The following is a 21,267-nucleotide window of genomic DNA, read 5'->3' as shown; positions in this document are numbered from 1 at the left end:
TATTATATGAATTTTGCAGCAAAATTAAATAAATACCCTATAGCAGATAATATCTTTGTTAGGCTCACAGTGACGTTCATGGAGATGGTGTTTCATTTTTAATTAATTAATTGATAGGTGTTGTTATTTACCTGTTTGGTGCACTAATAAACTGGTTGCTTATACAATCCAGTTTATTAAAAATCATGTATTATTAGTTGGATTATATTATTACGTGCCACATCTGACTCATTATATGAAGATCAAACAATCTCTCACAAGTCTGTGACAGTTAAAGAAAAGCTAATCAAGTACAAGATTATATGGCACATCTTAGCATCTCATACAGAACTTATACTGGTTATATCATATTCAAAATGTACCAATTGCTGGTTAGCTACAGTCTACTTTGAAGATTGCTGAAGACAATAAACTGAGAGGAACTTTCATTGTTTTATAGTCTCCACATTTACAGAGATCCTGTACCAGTGAAGTCTAACAATGTACAGTACAGCATGCTCCCACAGCATATTCAATACTTCTCTATCTTAGAGGAACTTTTTTTTTTTTTTCAGAGAACAGGTAAGTCAGGCCCCTTGTTTTCCACATGTCAATCAGCAGGATCATGAGAATTGTGAGTGAGCTCACATTGGCTGGTGATGTAGCTCTTATGGTAGAAGAAAAGCAATAAAGGTCAGCTCCCAGGTTAGAACTGCTTCAGTGAAGGGGAGGGAGGCTCGTAATGGGTTGGATCACTATTATCTTGTTTTCTCTGCTGGTAACGATCAAGTCAGAGAACCAAACATGCAAAGTGATAGGGCAGACAGGGTTCATGGAATTTTCTAAAGAAGGTGATCTTTACATAGGAGGGGTTTTCTCTATCACTAGTACGCGCAAACTGATAGATAAAGGGTACCAGGCACTTCCGCATACATACTGCATAAAGTAAGTGACTGTACCTGAAATATGCTGAAACTGTCTGTGATTATGTGAAAATGTATTATGTGCCAATCTGATGTGTTTCAAAATGATCTGGTGCAATAACCGTTATCTTTAACATTTGACATTTGCAGGTTAAATGACAGGGAAATGAAATTTGCCCGGACTGTGATGTTTACTGTTGACGAGATCAACAGAGATACTAAGCTTCTTCCTGGAGTGAGTCTGGGCTACAGGCTGTACAATGGCTGTGGGAGTGAAAACCTGATACGAGCTGCTGTAGAAGCTGTAAATGAGGAAGATTCAAAGACCTGCAGTGGTCAGATCCAGGCTCTCTTAGGCCATTCATCCTCTGGAGTGAGTGAAGACATAAACCTTATACTAAGCCCGTTATCCATTCCGCAGGTGAGAGGAAATGGTTGGGGAATAACTACAAACTGTCTAGATTTCATATCAGTAATTGTTTCTTGTCTTTTATGTTTCAGCTTTTAAAAACATAGAGATTTATTGTGCTTAGCATATTTGTTTTGTTTCTTTGAAGGTAAGCCATCTTTCAACCTGTGCTTGTTTGAGTGACAAAAGACTGTACCCCACGTTCTTCAGAACTGTGCCAAGTGACCGCTTCCAAATCATCGGTCTGGTTCAGCTTATGAAATACTTTGACTGGCGCTGGGTGGGGATTATCTATGCTCCGGGGTTGTACTCACGGCAAGGCACAACTAAATTCATTGAGGAAGCGGAGAAAGAGGGCATATGTGTTGAGTACAATTTACCTTATTCTAAGTCATCTGAAGAAAAGCTGACTAAGACACTAAGGGAATCTTCGTCAAAGGTGGTCCTGCTGTTTGTGTCCTTGTCTCAAACCAAATCATTCCTGTCAGCAATGGATAATTATAACATAACCGGAAAGCAGTGGCTTGGCAGTGAGTCCTGGATCACACAAGCGGACCTGGCTTCTGTCAAGAGAAAAAACATTTTACAGGGAGCAATTGGCTTCGCTCTCCCTGAGGCATCCATACCAGGTCTTGGTGAATTCTTATTCAGCTTAAAACCTTCAGATGAGCCACAGAGTGCTTTAATTAAAGCTGTCTGGGAGAAGTTGTTTGACTGCAGCTTCTCTCCGTCAAATACCTCCACCATGTGCACTGGCACAGAGGACCTGAGGACAGTCTCCAGTCACTACACTGATGTGACACATTTCAGGGCTGAGAATAATGTGTACAAAGCCGTGTACTTGGTGGCGTATGCCCTTCATGCACTACTGCAGTGTAAAAATGGCTCAAATCCCACCACGGGAAAACCCTGTGTGAACAAGAATGAAGTCCAGCCTAAGCTAGTAAGTTCTGGTGCATTTATTCAGGCATGGTATACTTGGCATTTTGTATTCCTATTTTCTGTGGTTCATGCAAAATATAAAATGTCATGTAAATACTAATTCAGGGTATCATTTACATACTTAACATCTTTATCATTTCTCGTTTGCTTGCAAAGCATATGTGTACTAAAATGTGCCAACTTACTCTGTATAGGTGTTGGAACACATTAGGTATGTGAACTTCACGACACCGAACGGGGCCAAGGTTTTCTTTGATGAAAATGGAGACTCAGTTGCCCAGTATGACCTAGTGAACTGGAAGATGAAAGAGGATGGCTCTGTTGAAATTGTAAATATCGGCCAATTTGATACCTCCTTTCCAGAGGGAAAAAAATTCAAACTAAAAGACAACGCCAAAATAGTTTGGGGAGGAAACAGTAATGAGGTAAAGGAAGGATGCATGTGTAACCCAGCTTATCTGAGTGGAGAGATCAGTGGAGGAAATTTGTAAACATTACAATGTCAATGCCATGGGAAATATTTTGTTGCATTGTCGAATTTTTACCAGCTGTGTTTTGTCTGATCAGGTGCCGAGGTCTGTGTGCAGAGAACCGTGTCCACCAGGGACTCGGAAGGCCATTAACAAGTTGAAGCCTGTGTGCTGCTTCGACTGCTTTGAATGTCCAGAGGGAACAATAAGTAATCAGACAGGTTGGTAAGAATTTCAAAATTGAATTCATGTGTATAGTAGCAGGTGATAAATGAAAAAAAAACCTGAAAGAATGATTAAAAAAATGTTTGATTGTATTTTATTTTCATGTATTGATTATATTTCTTAATCAGTAAACTTCTTTTACAGATTCTCCAGACTGTTTGATCTGTCCACCTGAATTGTGGCCAAATGAAAAGAAAGATCAGTGTCTTCCAAAACCTACTGAATACCTTTCCTACAAAGAGATCATGGGGGCACTTTTAACTGGACTTGGCTGTGTTGGCGTATTTTTATCTCTCCTGACATCAATAATTTTTTTGACCCATAAAGAGACACCCATTGTAAAAGCCAACAACTCTGAGCTGAGCTTTCTGCTGCTCTTCTCATTAAAACTGTGTTTCCTGTGTTCCCTGACCTTCATCGGCCGGCCCTCTGAGTGGTCCTGCATGCTGAGACACACAGCATTCGGCATCACCTTTGTCCTCTGTATCTCTTGTGTTCTGGGGAAAACTATAGTGGTGTTAATGGCCTTCAGGGCCACACTTCCAGGCACTACTGTGATGAAATGGTTTGGTCCTACACAACAGAGGCTCAGTGTTTTAACTTTCACCCTCATTCAGGTTGTAATTTGCATACTTTGGCTGACAATCAACCCTCCATTCCCAAAGAGGAATATGAAGTACTATAAAGAAAAGATTATCCTAGAATGTGCCCTGGGTTCAGCTGTCGGATTCTGGGCTGTGCTGGGTTATATTGGACTTCTTGCCCTCTTGTGTTTTATTCTTGCTTTTCTTGCTAGAAAGCTGCCAGACAGCTTTAATGAAGCCAAACTAATCACGTTCAGCATGCTGATATTCTGTGCAGTCTGGGTCACTTTTATCCCAGCATATGTCAGCTCCCCTGGGAAATTCACTGTAGCCGTTGAGATATTTGCTATTCTGGCTTCCAGTTTTGGTTTGCTGGTCTGCATTTTCTTCCCAAAATGTTATATTATTATCTTTAGGCCAGAACAAAACTCAAAGAAACATCTGATGGGAAAAATACCAGCAAGAACTCTTTAATCATTCAACTCCAGTCATTCAAAGTGCTTTGTTTGTAATTGCTTTTTATTAATATAAAGTTTGCTTCTGTGTAAGATTTATTAATGACATTCAACCTAATTTTCAATTTGCAACTGTTTAGTGTGGTAACTTAAGTGTATTATAAAAGTAAACAAAATAGGGAACACATAATATTCTCCCCGCTATCATCAACTGCAATCAAAGTGTCCATTGATGAGGTAGTCAATGAGAACATGTTTCTACACTGTACCACACTTGAAAGTAAGTTGAAAAAATCTAAATAAACTGAATATTGTCTCCCTGTATATGTGTAGTTATTACGTACTCTAGCACCCGTTGGTTACCTTGGACTTTCAGCATTGTCAAAAAACATTTCAGCAATTGAAAATAACAATATAATTTAGTAACAGCAAGACAACATTGAAGGAGAGGTTTATGGCTCATGTGGTTTGCTGTATAATGTCATCATACTACCCATGGTCACACACATTTGAGGAGTTATATGGTTATTGGGCCACGGTGTACCAAACCAAGATGGGATTTTTTCAGATATATATGCCCTGACATCATGACATCTTTTCAATATTGTCATATTGTTGAAGAAAATTTCAAAGACAATAAGGTTGAAATGATTCATATTTTGAGTCACTGTTCCACAAGGTGTCTGTCCAAGTGTTGCCCAGCAGATGTCACTGTGTTAACTATCAAAGACACCAAAACGAAGAACTGGTTTGAGTACAGTTCCCTCAAAATGGTTCAGTGATCTGGAAAGCTTTGTTATGACACCACTGCTGTGTACACATATAGGCAGCTGAAGCAGCCACCTATTGTACCTGGGCTTGAATGAAAACAGAAGAGTGTTCAACTCTTAAGAGATAAATTATATGTTACTTTTGACCAATCAGAAACTCAGATATGTTTTTGGCCATTCACAACTGCTATAGAACTCAAACTTCAAGTAGAAGCATATACAGCATCAATGAGAAATCTTTTGTGATAATTACTATTGGCCAAATATGAGTCATTTTACCATGAATGTTTCTAAATTAATCATGCTTTATGCATGAATTCATACGTTATACATACAGGATCCTGTATTATAAAGTTCACTATGCAGGATCATGCAATCACGAATGCATTAATCAATGATAAGTCATCACCCTTATTATAAAATGTGGCATCAGCACTCTGCCCTGACAGTTCCCATACTGAGTAAACTTTCCCCCAGGGGATACTGAAGACCACCTGTCACCTCACCTGCCACCACAAATACCTCTCACTCTAATCACCCAGCTAATCTCCTTTCTCAGGCCTCTTCCTTGTCACCTATTGACCCCACTCCTCATTACTGTGTGGATGTAGCCTTAGTACCAATCATTCCTATAGATATTATTGCATAATATTTTATTGTATATAGCCCATGAAACAGATGTGAAACATTAATGTTATGATGGCTTTTTAAGCCATTTCATAGTCAATAAAAATATGTAAAACAACACACACACACACACACACACACACACACACAAAGCTAAACTTACATTCTGTGGTGGGCTGATCCTATATTGTGTTTCTGTGTGTGTGCATATCTACTTTTGAGTAGATGTGTGTGATCACCTTTCCCTGCTGTACAAATCTTACCCATCTTAGATAGCTGTGCCCTGTGGGGAATAAAACCAAGCTTTCATGAAGAGAGCATGTCTACCTGCATCTGACGCAGTTGTTATAAGAGCTGTGAGTTCGTCTCTTTTAAAAGATGCCTGGCAAACATGCATGAGCTGCAGAGAGCTATTATCTTATCACTGTCTCTTCTCTCCCTGAACACAGTTTCTTGCTGTGAACTTTTCGGTAGGTTTGACATGCCAAGTTTGTTCAAGCAGGGAGACATAATGATCGGAGGGATTTTCCCAGTTTTCAACAAAGAGATAACTGGCACTTCTATGTTCGATACCAAGCCACCTGGAGTGAAGTGTGCAGGGTAAGTTTTGATATATCTGACTTTTCCACACTTCTACACATTCTCTCCTGTTCTTGTCTTAAAAACATATCATCGTATGTACATGTACAGCAGCAGCTCTGTTATTTACAACCTATTTAAATCACCAAAACCTTTTTAGATTTGACCTGCGACCTTTTCGGTGGACCCAAGTGATGATATTTGCAATTGAAGAAATCAACAAAGATCCTGCTCTCCTGCCAAACATATCGCTTGGCTACAGGATCCTTAACTCTTGTGCATCTCCTACAAACACTTTACGTGCTGCACTAACACTGGCTAGTAGACCAGAGGAGATTGAACTGACTTCCCCTTGTCCTCCAGCCATATCTGCCCTCATAGCAGAGTCAGGATCATCTCAGTCTTTAGCTGTGGCTGGAGCTCTCGGACCATTTCAAGTGCCAATAGTAAGAGATTTAAATGAGTGATCTGTGATATTTGATGCTTTTGTGTTGCATGTTTTGAACCATTTTTCAGACTTCTTTTGATGTTCTTTTTTATAGGTAAGCTACTTTTCAACATGTGCTTGCCTGAGTGACAGAACTAAATATCCCACGTTTTTTCGGACCATTCCCAGTGACTACTTCCAGGCAAAAGCTTTGGCAGCTCTGGTCAAACGTTTTGGTTGGCAGTGGATTGGGGCCATACAGTCAGACAATGACTATGGCAGGAATGGGATCCTGGCTTTTACTGAAGAGGTTAAAAAGCTTGGGGTTTGTATTGCATTTGTAGGGACAGTTCTACGTACGTACACTACGGATCAAATTCTGGATGTTGTGGAAATGATCAAACAGTCAACTGTCAAAACCATCCTCGCTTTTGTTCCAGAGGGTGACTTTTACCCTTTAATGAAAGAGATTGTTAAACACAACATTACAGGAATCCAGTGGATCGCCAGTGAGGCCTGGATAACAGCAGCTCGACCCTCCACACCTGAAATCTACCAAGCTTTTGGTGGAGCCCTGGGATTTGTGGTGAAGAAGATGGCTATTCCAAATCTAAAACCATTTCTTACAGGCATCAGCCCTTATACTGATCCAAGTGCAGCATTCGTAAGGGATTTCTGGGAGATTATGGTGGGCTGTACACCACGTTTACCTGGGGAATACATAGGCACTGAGGCAACCAATGAAATATGCACAGGCAATGAGACATTGCTGAATTCCCAGGATGTGTTCTTCAATGTCACACAGCTCAGAGTGTCCTATAATGTGTATAAAGCAGTTTATGCCATTGCACATGCCTTACATCAGCTGGTATTCTGCCAATCAGTTGGAGAAAAGGCAGTGAGGCCATGTTTGAATATATCAGAAATTCATCCCAAAGAGGTGAGGAAAAGTGCAAGTAAAACCCCCACTATCTGCAGAAAATCTGTATGGAGGTGATCTTGTTAATATCAACACTATTTAATGAATAATTTCTTCCTTTTCTCAGGTCACTGATCACCTACAAAGGGTGAATTTTAGGAATCAGTTTGGTGATGATGTGTTTTTTGATGTCAATGGTGATCCTCCTGCCTCTTATGATATTATTAACTGGCAGCTGATAGATGGGCAGGTGCAACATGTCACACTGGGTCATTTTGCCTCTGCTGCTAATGGTGATTATAAGCTCAGCATCCAGGAGGAAGAAATTGTGTGGAGGACAGGGAAAATGGTAATCGTAGTCTTTTTCATGTAATACGATCATGCATTTTGAACCACATGTTTTGTTGGAACTCAATATCCAGTGAATATAGCTGCTCTGTTGTTAAAACATTCAACCCTTTTTTTCTCAGGTTCCGACATCAGTGTGCTCTAATGTTTGTCCAGTAGGAACCAGGAAAGCTCAAATAAAAGGAAAACCCACCTGCTGTTTTGATTGCATCCCATGTGCTGATGGAACTATAGCCAACTCAACAGGTATCAAAAGCATTTATTCCATACCAAAGAAACATACACAATAATCCGATATGATAGCATATATTTAATCATTTAATTGTCTGTGTAGCATCCAGACAAACCTGATTCTTTCTGTTGATGTTCAACAGGTGCAGCTGACTGCACGCCCTGTCAACAAGAATACTGGTCCAATGAGAGAAAAGATGAGTGCATTCCTAAAACAGTTGAGTTCCTGACATATCATGAGCCAATGGGAATAGCTATCACTATTGTATCCCTGCTAGGGGCCCTCCTATCTCTGGCCACAATGATGGTGTTCATCTGCTACAGAGACACTCCTGTGATAAAGGCCAGCAACTCTGAGCTGAGCTGCTTTTTGTTGTTATCTCTTTTTTTGTGTTTTCTCTGTCCCCTGACGTTCATCGGCAGACCCACAGTCTGGACATGCATGCTGCGCCACACAGCTTTTGGTGTGACATTTGCACTTTGTATTTCCTGTGTCTTGGGAAAAACTATTGTTGTTGTCACAGCTTTCAAAGCCACATTTCCTGGCAACAGAATATCGGGAAAATTTGGTCCTGCCCAGCAAAGGATCATTGTTTGCTCCTGCACTTTGATTCAGATAGTGATATGTGTGTTGTGGCTTAAGTTAAACCCTCCTTTCCCAGACAAGGTTTTCAGATACAGCAATCAGAAGATCGTTTTAGAATGTAACACAGGCTCTGAGGCTGCTTTCTACGCAGTGCTGGGATACATAGGGATCCTTGCATTAATATGTTTGGTCCTGGCGTTTCTTGCAAGAAAGCTGCCAGATAACTTTAATGAAGCTAAATTTATTACATTCAGCATGCTGATATTCTGTGCTGTCTGGATCACCTTTATCCCAGCATATGTGAGCTCTCCTGGAAAATTCACTGTAGCTGTGGAAATATTTGCAATTTTGTCATCAGCGCTGGGCTTATTGATTAGCATTTTCGCACCAAAATGTTACATAATATTGCTTAAGCCCGAGAAAAATACAAAGAAACATGTCATGGGAAAAACATGACGGGAAAAAGAAAATGTGATTCCTTAATTTCAAAAGATGATGGTGGTGTTTCTTTCATATAATGCTCTGTATAAGTGCATAGTGTATGACTAAATCAAGAATTTGTATCATTTTATACAAATCTACAAAATTATAAGTCTAATATTTTATTAATAAATAAAATATCATGCTTGTGATTTCACAGCAAATAATTTTCACTGTTTGTCTGTACGTTCTGTGTAAAACACCATGGTAACTGTTAATTTATGCTGTTTACTGAAAAAAATGTATGTATGGATTTAATACACATTAATAACTGACAATTATTTCACTTTTCAGTAGCACAAACAAGTCATTGTCTTACATGTACAAAAAAAATCTCACTCTGACAATATTTGTGTTTTATTTCTGTTTAATTTCAAATAAATTACAAGCTAATTTAAAAAGTCTTTTGTATTTGATTTTTATTTTTTTGTCCTCATTGAACTGCAGCTTCATTCCCAAACTCTGCTGTGGTCTAGAACCATAGATGTGTTTTCCACTTTATTCGATATGGTATTTATTGTAAATTATGGTTATACTGATTTGCTTTATTCTGGCATGGATCTTTAATATTTCATATGACAACACAACAACATTTCATTAATTTTATCAACATGTTATGTACCATTTCATCTTTGCATCATGTTTTTCTTGCAGTTTTTTTCTGGTTTCAGAATTATGATAAAGCACTTTGGTGCAAAAATGCAAACAAGGAGACCAAAAGCTGAGGCTAAAATGGCAAATATATGGACAGCCACTGTATATTTCCCAGCTGTGCTCACATAAACTGGGATAAAAGTAATCCAAACTGCAAAGAATATCAGCATGCTGAAGGTGATGAACTTCGCCTCATTGAAATGATCAGGCAGCTTCCTGGCCAAAAAAGCCATTAGGAAGCACATGCAGGCCAGAATGCCGATGTATCCAAGAACACACCAGAAGCCAACCTCTGAGCCAGTAACACATTCAATGATTATGTTACCGCTGTAGTAATCTGTGTTGTTGTTGGCATGAGGTGGACTAATAAATAGCCAGATTAGGCAGATAATTACCTGCACAAAGGGAAAAACAGGATGTGTTGATTGGCATGGTTGACAAAATGTTGAAATAGTTGTCTCATGGAAAGTTTTTCTACCTGGACAGCTGTTCCTAAAAGCACACTGGCTCTCTGCTGGTTGGGCCCAAACCACTTCATGACATCACTTCCTGGCAGTGTGGACCTAAAAGCCATTAGGACCACTACTGTCTTGGCCAATAGGCATGAAATGCAGAGGGCAAAACTGATCCCAAACGCTGGGTACCTGATGCGGCAAAGCCAGTCTGAGGGCTCACCAATAAACAACAGGCCAACAAGGAAACAGACAGCAAGAAATACCAAGAGAAGGAAGCTCAATTCCATGTTGTTGGCCCGAACCAGTGGTGTGTCCTTGTATGTGAAGAATAAGGCGAGGATGGAGAGGGAAGCACAAGCTCCGAGGACAGATACAACACACAGCATAATGCCCATTATCTCATGATAAGACAGGAACTCAACAATCTTTGGGATGCAGAGATCTCTGGCTTTATTGGGCCATCTGTCCTCTGAGCAGCGTGAGCAGTCTAAGGAATCTGGAGAAGGAGAGAGAAGAGAACTTTTTAGTTTTGATAAGACACATTTAGATACAAGCAGGTCAGTTTTTATTTAGGTGACATAGGAGAACAGGTGATAAAAAATGGTACACAACACACCAGTCTTATTACTAACTTCTCCCTCAGCACAGGGGACACAGTCAAAACAGCAGATGGGTTCCCCTTTTCTCCTGGTGATGCGAGAACCTGGAGGACAGCTGTCACTGCATACAGACCGGCAAGCCTGAGAGGCAAAGTTCAGCCAATCTGACACTGATTTCAATCAATATCCACCAGCTTTTTGATGGTTAAACATGGTAATTATACTAAAGTGCAAATTGTTATCACAATGTTGGGTTATGTGTTTTTTCTTTGCAACATTCATATGGAATTGATGCCAGTGTAAGTAGGTTATTTTTGACAGTAATGTTTTCTCATTGCTTGCTTAACAATAAAGTATTTTGCACATTAATAAGAACAAATTGACTGATGAGTTGATCAACAGTACATACAGCAATCTAAGAGGTGAACATGGTCTCAAACCTGTTTGCAAAGAACACACCTTCTTCCCAAAAGGCCACTGAATCAAAGAGTCATTTATGACTAAGCTGCGTCCGGCAGCCAAGGAGGCATCATAGAAACCTACTTTTACCAAATGTAGGGAACCATCAGGGTTCTTTTGCCAGTTCAAGAGATCATAATAAGCAATGGGGTCACCGTTGTGATCAAAGTTGACTTTCTCTCCCAGTGCAGAAAAATTAGAACGCTTCATGTAATGAATTAGCTGAGGGACAAAGGAAAACAGGTTCTAAACACAAACTATGGTGAATTGGACTTCTCTCTCCCCATTTTTAAATTTTAAATTTTTACTTCAAAATAATGAATAACATGAACCTGCGATTAGTCTCACCTGCCAAGGTTTAAAATTCTTTGGGTCTGCACAGGTGCCATTGAGGAAAGGCCCCTGTCCGACTATGCAGTTGCTCATATCTTGCAAGGCATGGGCCACAAGATACACAGCCTTATAGACATTATAGGACACTCTCAGCTGTGTCACATCAGAATAAGGAGAGTAAACATCATTTAAATCCTCCTTCCCATTACATGGTAATCTGTCGACGTAGTTGTCATCCCCATGATAGTGGCTGTTCACTGACCCGTTCAGTCGGCAGTTAAATATCTCTTCCCAAAGCTCTGTCAAGAAAGCTGATGGATGAATATAGGATGGTCTGAGATTGGAGAGGTGTTGTTTCAGCCCTGGAATCACATCAGCTCTCTGGATGGCAAATCCTAGTGTTCCCATCAGGAGTTTTCCAAACTTTTCCCACAGTGATTTGGCAGTGGCCCAAGCCTCACTGGCAATCCACTGCAGGCCAGTTATATTCCGACGCTGGATCTCTGTCAGGATAACCTGCATCTCTGACTCACTAGAAAAGTTTATGATGACCTTGGAAGACGCAATCTAAAGAGTGAATGTAGGTATAGTTAATATTCAATGAAATCTGTGAATAATAAAAAATTTAACTTGAAGACTCATTAAGAACATTACGAGGCAATACAGTCATGCAGTCATCATGAAATGCTTTAAATTAAGATGAGAAACTGTCAGAGAGGTGTCAGATTAACTTTAATGTCAGAGGTCAGTAATTTCTCAGGACATAGTGTGTAGTGTTGCCGTTCTAAGCTTCTTCTTTTTTTAGCCTAAACTATTGATGTTATTGATGATGTGACAATGTTTAATTGTATTATTCTATAATAAATCTAAGCTAAGGCAGCAAAAGACAGTGTTCCTGAGACAAGAACAGATGTTTAGCTGTTTCAATCTTAAAGTATTTGCACACTTCATTTAGTTTAGTTTGAATAAAAATACATTTCAATTTTGTTGTCTTTGGTTAGAGATATAAATAAATCATACATACTATCAACCACTCTTTTGTTAGGCTTGTTAAGCTTCTTGAAGACTTGAAGAATTACATTCACATACTTTTTTGTCTGTTTGAAGATACAAAGATTTCATTGTCACCTGGACTACACCCTATGCCCTTGACTGTTTAGTATCACAGTGCAACTACACAAACTAAGGCCACAAATGGCCATGGAGTTGAATCAGCATCTTTCTGGAACAATCCTAATGGATGTTCATGTTGTTTTTTTAACCCTCTGTACAGTGTGTAAGAATAATTAGTTTTTTAACAAATTTGCATGGGCACCTGAATAACATCCAGAAGCTCATCTAGAGCCTGCTGATTCAGGACTACAGGGTAGAAGTGAGTGTAGGCAGCACATACACCGTACTGCACAGACTCCTGGAGGAATAGCTGGATGGCAAAACGAGCGTAATCAGACTTCACGCCGATGACTCCCACCCAGGTCCAGCCAAAATAGCTGACCAGTCTGGCGAGGGCTCTGATCTGGAAGGCATCGCTGGGCATGGTGCGCATGAATGTGGGGAACTCCCTTTGGTTACTCAGACAGCTGCAGGATGCGAAATAGCTCACCTGGTTTTATAAGTATAGTTATAGTTAACATTTTGCACACTGCAGGTCATTGAAAAGATTGTTGAACAAGCATCATATTTCACCAAACAATACCACAGTTCTTAGCAATCAGTGGTGCAGAGTTTTCCCGGCACGTGAAATGAAAAAGGAGTTTTCAGTCATGCAAGACTTGATAATGATTTCAAAATATGGACATTTGAAATGTTTTATCGATTTCTGAATGATATTTTTGTCATTGTTTTACACTGAAAGTGTGATACTAGTACATTTACTAATAAAGTGCTGTATGCTTGATATTCACTTAACAGCAACAAACTCAAACTCAAGAATTTAGTGTTAATCTATTAGTAGAGAACCTTCCTACTTCATAAACCAAATAAACCATTTAAAAAACATTGGGTTATTGGAAAATGCATTATCAGAAAGCTTAAATTGGGCAGTTGTTCTTGTTTTCACAGGATAGCAATGATTTGCAACTGTATAGCACTTCATTCATATGAAAAAGACACAACACATATGTTATAAACATTATCACACCAAAAGTGTTCAGATAGCCAGGCAGCCTCACCAGAGGAATATGGAAAGTACCCAGGCTTCTTAGTAGAGCCATAGACACCCCAGAGGCAGCATCTCCTATGATTACTGGGGACACAGTCCTTTGCACAGCTGCACAGCCTAAATCAGAACCATTGTTTCTTTCTGTACTTTTGTTTCTGTTTATACTCTCAGCTCTGGAGCTTCTCTCTGGCTGACCATTCACCAACAGCAAAGATGCTCTAAGGGACACAGGTATGTCATCACAGCTGTCACGGATGTGGAAACCCAGCTTGAGTTGTGACAGGAGGTCGCTGCGCTGGTTGATCTCTTTGATTGTGAAAATCATGGTCTGCATCCAGCGCACCGCACGAGAGCTGAAGCTGTATAGAAGTGAAAAGCAGTTCATTACACAGCACAAATAGCGTATATGCATACATTAACACAAATCCAATGAACTTAGATATACTGTGTACTACACAAGCAAGCTACTCTAAATCACAGTCAATCAGTAACTTACTACTTATGCATATTAGGTGTTGGTTTAGTGGTATATGTTAGAGGAGAAGACACAGGGCTGTAATGCAGAGGGAATAAGCCCCCTATAACTACATCTCCATCTTTGTACAGACTGTCTTTTTCCTCTTCCCCTAAGAAAACACAGTTATCCAGAGCAGCAGAGCTACATATCCCCCCAAAGAGAAAAAGTAACAAAAGAAGCTTTGCAGCGAGCATTGCCATGGCTGGCCCAGGTTTGAGGGAAAGATCTAAATATTTAAATGGATGAAGATAAAAAAAAATGGCTGCCCTTTCTTGTAATGTACAAAGTATTATGATATTTCAGGACACACCTGATTTATATACTGTTGTTATCATGCATAAATCTGAAGGGACAGCCCAGATACATTACTTGTGACATCATTTAAGGTAACACCTCATGTTCCTGGGGTAGGGTGAATACACTGGCAAAAAAATGCACTTTGTTTGTTTGATTTGTTTTATCAGTCAGTATTCGAGTTGTACTCATATAGTATAATATTGTTATATTGTAACGTAAGCACATTAAGTAGTTACAGCAGCCTGTTTTAAGAATATGACATATTGGATTATTTTTAGATTTTTTTTGTGCTGTCATATTTTTGCAATGTCGCACAGCTTCAGTCCTGTACCTTGTCTACAGTGGCTACAGCACACAGCACAACAACACAACACACACTCGCCTCGCCAGCTTGTTTCACTTCCAGTAGCCCCGCAGCTTATTTGCAGCTCTCCAGCAAGGTGAACTCACAGAGGCACAGCCTCCACCCGGCAGTGGCAGTGGCAAAAAGGGCAAAGTTAAGTACAAAGTGAAGGTTTAAAATAATTTGATTTAAGTTACATGCACAACTCAGGCTAAATAAAACAAAGAAAATCTCTGGAGAAAATAATAACAGTGAGAGACATACAGCAACATCTTTCATGTGTTTCTTAAGCACCAGCACACCGAAATAAGGCCATGACTTGTTTGTGTCAACTGGTATTAACAAATCCTTCATGCTTAAAAACTCGCTGAAAAGTTTTATAACTCTTTGTTTCTGAAAGTCATTTGGCTTACCTGACTAGATGCCTTCATTAAATGTTAGATATTAGATATTACAGTCACACCTAAGATTTCACTATGATCAGAAACAACAGATCAGAGCCAACTCTTCATCCATTATAAATGTGAAATCTTCTCTGAGTTCTTGGTACAAAACAACAGGGTGATTCTGCAACAGTTAAATATAAGTATAAAGCAATTAATAACTATCTCTCTATCTAAAATTGTTTAATCCAGAAAGGACTAGTATAACCCTTATGAAGCTAGGATTTACCACATGATTTTTCCTTTGACATATAGTATCACTGTCCTGTTACATCATTTATTTATTGTCATTCAATCTGCATTTACCTGCGTAAGCAAATTAGAGTGGAGACTGCTGATGTCCAATCAGTATCACTCATTAAGAATGAGGTCAAATATTGTATATAACTCACCTAATTCCTCACTCGTTCTCTCTCTCTCTCTTTCGCTCGCTCTCTCACTCTCTTTGGGTGTGTTTGACAATATGATGGTACTTGTCTTATTTCCTTTGCTTTACTCTGTCTGTGTCCTCACTTTAACTTATAACCCAATTTCAAGTGTCACCTCTCCAGCCAAAGTGTGCACACTTCAGAACAGCTTTCATCCAGACTTTGTGGCCGAGGGTGACTATGTCATTGGGGGCATCTTCCCCCTTCACTACAACCAGGAGATGCCAGAACTCAACTGTACCTACAGACCACCACCAGTGAAGTGCAATGGGTGAGTTTAATAGATATGGAATGGAAATCATAGTAGGAGTTGGTAACTTACTGTTACCAAGGAAATGTTGATTTTGTACCGGCATGTTGTGGAACTCCTCTTTCAAAGAATGGATTATGTGGCACACTAAATGTATAGTTTTAATGAGTATGTATATGTATGTATATGTATATATATGGAGTCAGAGATTTAGGTTTGAGAAACTTCCAGAGAGAGACACGCAAAAATACATGGTAATGCTTTATTTTACAGTTGCATAATCAACCTAACCTCATATCAAAACACTATCTCTGCCTTGGATTTTACCTTTTTACCATACGTGCTGTGTTCAATGTGTGTATCTGCTGGGCTACAGCTTTGATCCCAGGGCTTTCCGCTGGGCTCAGACTATGAGGCTGGCAGTGGAGGAAATAAACCAGAGTACAGAGTTGTTGCCCAATTTCACCCTCGGGTACAAAATCTTTGATTCATGTGCATATCCACTGACTGGCCAGAGGGCCGCTTTGGCTGTGTTGAACGGACTGAGAGAGGACGACTCTCCCATGTGCAGCGGTGCCTCTCCACTCCTCGCTGTGATTGGAGAATCCGGCTCTGCTCTTTCTATCCTGATGTCTAGAATCCTGCAGCCATTCAAAATCCCGATGGTAATGACGACTCTTTTCCTCTTCTGTAACCCCTTCGCCACAAAAACAGAAACTTGTTACCCTATAATTTGTTTTAATTTACTCTTTATTTTTACTTCTTTACACAGATCAGCTACTTTTCAACATGCACATGTCTCACAGACAGAAGAAAATACCCTAACTTCTTCAGAGTAATCCCTAATGATGACTATCAGGTGAGAGTTTAGCATCAAACTAAATAGGGTTTCAAAAATGCTGTAGCAGTAAAAAGGCATCCAAAATGTTATATTTTAGAGTTGTCTGATGTTATTCAGTGGAAAAACTTGTACCTCATTAATTCCAATTAAAACAAGTTTACAGTACAGTAATCACATAATATTAAACAGTCAGTGGATTGCCTTTTTTTCTTCAAAAGATCTGTATGTTTATACCAAGTGAGTTAGCACTCTTTTCTGTTAAAACCAGGTGAAAGCCATCGCTCAGCTGCTGGTTCGTTTTAACTGGACTTGGGTGGGCCTGGTGCGAGGAGACCGTGAATATGGGCGCTTTGCTGTGGAAGGTTTACTGAGAGAATTACAGGGTACCAAAGTGTGCATAGCATATCAACAAATTATCCCTCTGCTCTACAGTCACCAAAAGGGAATGAAGATCATGCAGGTAGATACAAACACACTCACAGACACAAAGACAGATGTCAAAGACAATTCAGTTTTATACCACTGGACTTTTTATGTCACCTCAAGACCATTTTGTAGTGGCACAGGACAGTGTCCTTGAATGCGCTGTGAGTTGAATTTTTATATTTGTGTGTCATAAAAATGAGATAATCCTGGTTAAGTTTGTTGCAGTCCTAGAGGAGAAGGGGTTATTGGCTTCCACTGTTGCCTGTCATAGTGACTTTATTGATATCACCACTAGATGTCACTACAATAATTTCACACATTTACTTTGGGTCTTGCTCATTCTGATTTTTTTTTTACCTGCTTTCTTTTTGCCTTCTCATTCTTGTTAAAAATCTTTCCTCCCTCTGCCTCTCTCTAAAGGTGATGCAAAGCTCTTCAGCAAAAGTGGTGGTGGTGTTTTCAGCTGAGGGGGAGATGACACCTTTCTTGAGGGACTATATGATGCAGAACATTACTGGTATCCAATGGGTGGCTAGTGAGGCCTGGGTCACAGCATCTGTTTTTACTGGGAGTGAGTATTACCCCTACATGGGGGGCACCATTGGGTTTGGTGTCAGAAAAGGTCACATCTCCCGACTCAGTGACTACTTGCAGACAGTAAATCCTCAGATGTATCCTAATAATCTTCTGGTCAATGAGCTGTGGGAGGCTCTGTATGGTTGCAATCCCTCTCTGTCCTCTGGCTCCCAGTTGCCTCCCTGCTCAGGACAGGAGTCCCTGTTGGACCAGCATTCAGCCTACATGAACACATCCAGCCCCAGAGTGGCCTATAATGTATATAAGGCTGTATATGCGATTGCTCATTCCCTCCACAACCTTCTTCTCTGTAAACGGAGAAGTGGACCTTTCCAAAACAACTCGTGTGCTCAAAGCAACAACATACACCCCTGGCAGGTAAACCTAATGCTCTTACTGTTTCAGTATTATATTGGAAGTATTTTTATTATCTTATTAGTATTTGAGTAATTCTCTATACTCTATATCTTTTGGTTTTCAAGCTCCAACACTACCTCCAGGAAGTGACATTTCACATTGCCGGGGAGGAAGTGAATTTTGACCTGCAGGGTGACTCCATACCTTATTATGATATCATCAATTGGCAGAGAGGAACAGGCGGGAACACTGAGTTTGTCAACGTGGGGATGTTTGATGGAACCAAACCTGCAGGAGAAGAGCTCGTGATCCAGGAGGACATGATAATGTGGGCAGGGCATCACAGTGAGGCAAGCTGCTCACACTGTGTTTTTATCTTCATCAGATGTCAGCTGTTGAAGTTCTGTAGGTTGAGGTGGGCGGAAGAAGCTGGGTCCTGATATGAGTTTCTTTATAGTTAAGTGTGAATGTACGTGTTAAGTGTGACATGTTTGTAAAATAAAAGCACCAGTAATGCTTTATTTAAATTCTGACTGCATGAAAAGTAAAAACTGGCATTTGTAACACAAAGATACAGAAGCATAAAGGCCTCTATCTTTGAGAAGTTCTTAAATGAAATCCTGAAACTGAATGTTTGGCTAATGTTGAAACAACAACAGTCAGTTGTTTCCATTTTATATGAATGCATGATGACATTTTCTTAAATAGCCTATTGACAGTTACCCAGTCTACGTGTAAGAACTACAACAAACCGCTTGGCCATTTCCTTCATGGCTATGTTTGTGACCAAATACATTATTTTAGAAACATTTAGCAATTATCCAAATTACAATTTTTCAGATAATGGACTAATCAAGTTATCAACTAATAATTTATGCTCACTTGTATCAGACTACAGAGCTGAAAGCCATTATCTGCTCCCCAGGTGCCTGTGTCTGTATGCAGTCCCAGCTGTCTTCCAGGGTCCCGGAAGGCTGTCCGTCCTGGGGAGCCTGTTTGCTGCTTTGACTGTGTACCATGTGACAGCGGCAAAATTAGCAATCAGACAAGTGAGCTGAAAACCAAACAATAAAATTTGCAACAATTCATATATGATGTGTTCTACCACAATCAGATGATATTTTAATACTGAATATTTGAATCCTCTTTTTTGACCCTCTCTCCTTTAGACTCAATAGAGTGCACACTTTGTCCTGAGGATTTCTGGTCAAACAAAGACAGAACAGCTTGTATCCCCAAGAAGGTGGAGTTCTTGGCCTATGATTCCTTGGGTATAGTCCTGACAGTGATCTCTGTGGTGGGTGCCTGCCTCACCATAGCTGTGTTTGCAGTCTTTTTCTATAACAGAAACACAGCCATCGTTCGTGTAAATAACTCTGAACTCAGCTTCTTCATCCTGTTCGCGCTGACTCTGTGTTTCCTGTGTTCCCTGGTGTTCATTGGGGAACCAACGTCTTGGTCTTGCATGCTGCGCCACACTGCCTTTAGCATCACATTTTCACTTTGCATATCCTGCATTCTGGGGAAAACTCTGGTGGTGTTGGCTGCTTTCACTGCCACCAGGCCAGGGGACAACATCATGAAGTGGCTGGGGCCCAAGCAGCAGAAGGTTATTATCTTTAGCTCTACTATGGTTCAAGTGGCCATCTGTGCCGCCTGGCTTATTGAGGCTCCCCCTTTTCCATCCCGAAATACACAATATGAGCGCTCAAAGATCATACTGGAGTGTAGTGTGGGCTCCAGCCTTGCATTCTGGTGCGTCCTGGGATATATTGGTCTACAGGCCTGTATGTGCTTTGTTTTGGCTTTTCTGGCCCGTAAGCTGCCAGGAAAATTCAACGAGGCCAAGTTCATCACTTTCACCATGCTGATCTTCTGTGCAGTGTGGCTAGCATTCATCCCTGCTTACATCAGCTCCCCTGGAAACTATGCAGATGCAGTGGAGTCCTTTGCCATCCTGGCCTCCAGCTTTGGCTTGTTGTTCTGTCTGTTTGCTCCAAAGTGTTACATTATTTTAGTGAAGCCAGAGAAGAATACAAAACAGCACCTGATGGGAAAAGAAAGAAGTTAGCATGTAACAAGTTAACCCTTTAAAAACATTTAAGATTTCTTTTCAATGTTATTTAAATCACAAATAATGATTTGTTTTGTGTATGTATTGACTGGGTGGGGACAGTTGAATGCAACTTTGCATTGAAACTGAAGTACAGTGAACAAGAAGATAAATAAGTATAATTATGAGAATCACGTCAATATATCTCTTCAAGAAATAAATGTACTTGTGAATGTTCTTTGGAGTTTCTGAGGCTGAATTTGTTCTTAGACTTTGCTTATCTTCTACTGTGTATTGATCCTTGACCCCTCTGGCCTGTGAGCTTTAGTTTTTGATTGATCCAAGGGCAGTGGGTTTAGGGTGACCTGAGCTAGGGTGATCAATTCCCAGCCTGTGTCCACTTTATTTTGTTTTCTATTAAGTGTTAAACTGAGTAGTTTTGGACTATTCCTATTAAAGTATTATAATTTGTCATATCCTTTCTTGTCAACAGGTATTAATTTAGAACCATGTCTGTGTCTGGTAGAAGAGGATAGCTACTGGAGATACTGTCTGTATGAAACAGAAGCCCAATCCTAATTCTGTTTTGTTTGAAAAATGATTGACAAACTTCCTTTGTGCCATCGAGCCTTCATTTTCTTGGGAGACAGAATTATACTGTGAAAGCAAGGTTTATAGGGAACCACTCTTAACTCCGGCCCAAATTAGCCCAAAGCCCAAAGCGAGTGCGTTCCACATCATTTTTTACTTCTCGTGCAGTATTTACCATGATGCTGTGCTTCACATAGCTTTCTATAATAACACAACAGCTTTCAAACTTCTCTCTTAATCTATCATTTTCTTCATTTCCAAACTAACTTCAGAAACCTAACTGTGCCTAGTGGATTGCTGGTGTGTGACTAGTGTGATGTGCCAGTGAATTGACCAAAATTAGAATTTTGTGTGGGTCTGACTCTATATTGTATGTGTGTGTGTTTGTGTGTTTGTGTGTGTGTGCAAGTTAGTGTACATTGTATGTGCAATCAACTTTCCCTGTTTTACTTGTTGATCATGTCAGATTGCAAAATCCTCGGGGAAATAAATCCACCTTCATGAAGAGAGCATGTGTACCTGCATCTGAA

The 21,267-nt window shown here is 40.0% G+C and overlaps 4 protein-coding genes across 4 annotated transcripts; 3 read left to right on the top strand and 1 right to left on the bottom strand.

Annotated features, from left to right (window-relative positions):
- Positions 1-721: 721 nt before the first annotated feature.
- On the top strand, positions 722-4,006 carry LOC139200141 (extracellular calcium-sensing receptor-like). The gene is made up of 6 exons (XM_070829376.1): positions 722-924; positions 1,053-1,323; positions 1,460-2,254; positions 2,448-2,678; positions 2,821-2,944; positions 3,093-4,006. The coding sequence occupies exons 1-6, from the start codon at positions 722-724 to the stop codon at positions 4,004-4,006; spliced, it is 2,538 nt and encodes an 845-aa protein (XP_070685477.1).
- Positions 4,007-5,832: 1,826 nt separating this feature from the next.
- LOC139199839 (extracellular calcium-sensing receptor-like) lies at positions 5,833-8,930 on the top strand. The gene is made up of 6 exons (XM_070829014.1): positions 5,833-5,984; positions 6,124-6,409; positions 6,506-7,330; positions 7,437-7,658; positions 7,780-7,903; positions 8,038-8,930. Exons 1-6 carry the CDS (start codon positions 5,866-5,868, stop codon positions 8,928-8,930), a joined length of 2,469 nt encoding a protein of 822 aa, XP_070685115.1. The 5' UTR covers positions 5,833-5,865.
- A 650-nt stretch (positions 8,931-9,580) lies between these two features.
- LOC139199824 (extracellular calcium-sensing receptor-like) lies at positions 9,581-14,332 on the bottom strand. Its single transcript, XM_070828999.1, has 8 exons — positions 14,115-14,332; positions 13,626-13,974; positions 12,770-13,057; positions 11,470-12,021; positions 11,122-11,343; positions 10,680-10,803; positions 10,087-10,559; positions 9,581-10,003 (listed from the first exon to the last, which is right to left on the bottom strand). Exons 1-8 carry the CDS (start codon positions 14,330-14,332, stop codon positions 9,581-9,583), a joined length of 2,649 nt encoding a protein of 882 aa, XP_070685100.1.
- A 1,920-nt stretch (positions 14,333-16,252) lies between these two features.
- LOC139199836 (extracellular calcium-sensing receptor-like) lies at positions 16,253-20,164 on the top strand. Its single transcript, XM_070829012.1, has 7 exons — positions 16,253-16,558; positions 16,666-16,752; positions 17,003-17,194; positions 17,581-18,114; positions 18,219-18,443; positions 19,019-19,121; positions 19,263-20,164. The coding sequence occupies exons 1-7, from the start codon at positions 16,304-16,306 to the stop codon at positions 20,162-20,164; spliced, it is 2,298 nt and encodes a 765-aa protein (XP_070685113.1). The 5' UTR covers positions 16,253-16,303.
- The last annotated feature ends 1,103 nt before the right edge of the window (positions 20,165-21,267 follow it).

Source organism: Pempheris klunzingeri, chromosome 4 (genome assembly GCF_042242105.1).
Source record: "Pempheris klunzingeri isolate RE-2024b chromosome 4, fPemKlu1.hap1, whole genome shotgun sequence".
Lineage (NCBI taxonomy): Eukaryota > Metazoa > Chordata > Actinopteri > Acropomatiformes > Pempheridae > Pempheris > Pempheris klunzingeri.
The sequence above is the reverse complement of the archived record's forward strand: the minus strand, read 5'-3'. Positions and strand labels throughout refer to the sequence as shown.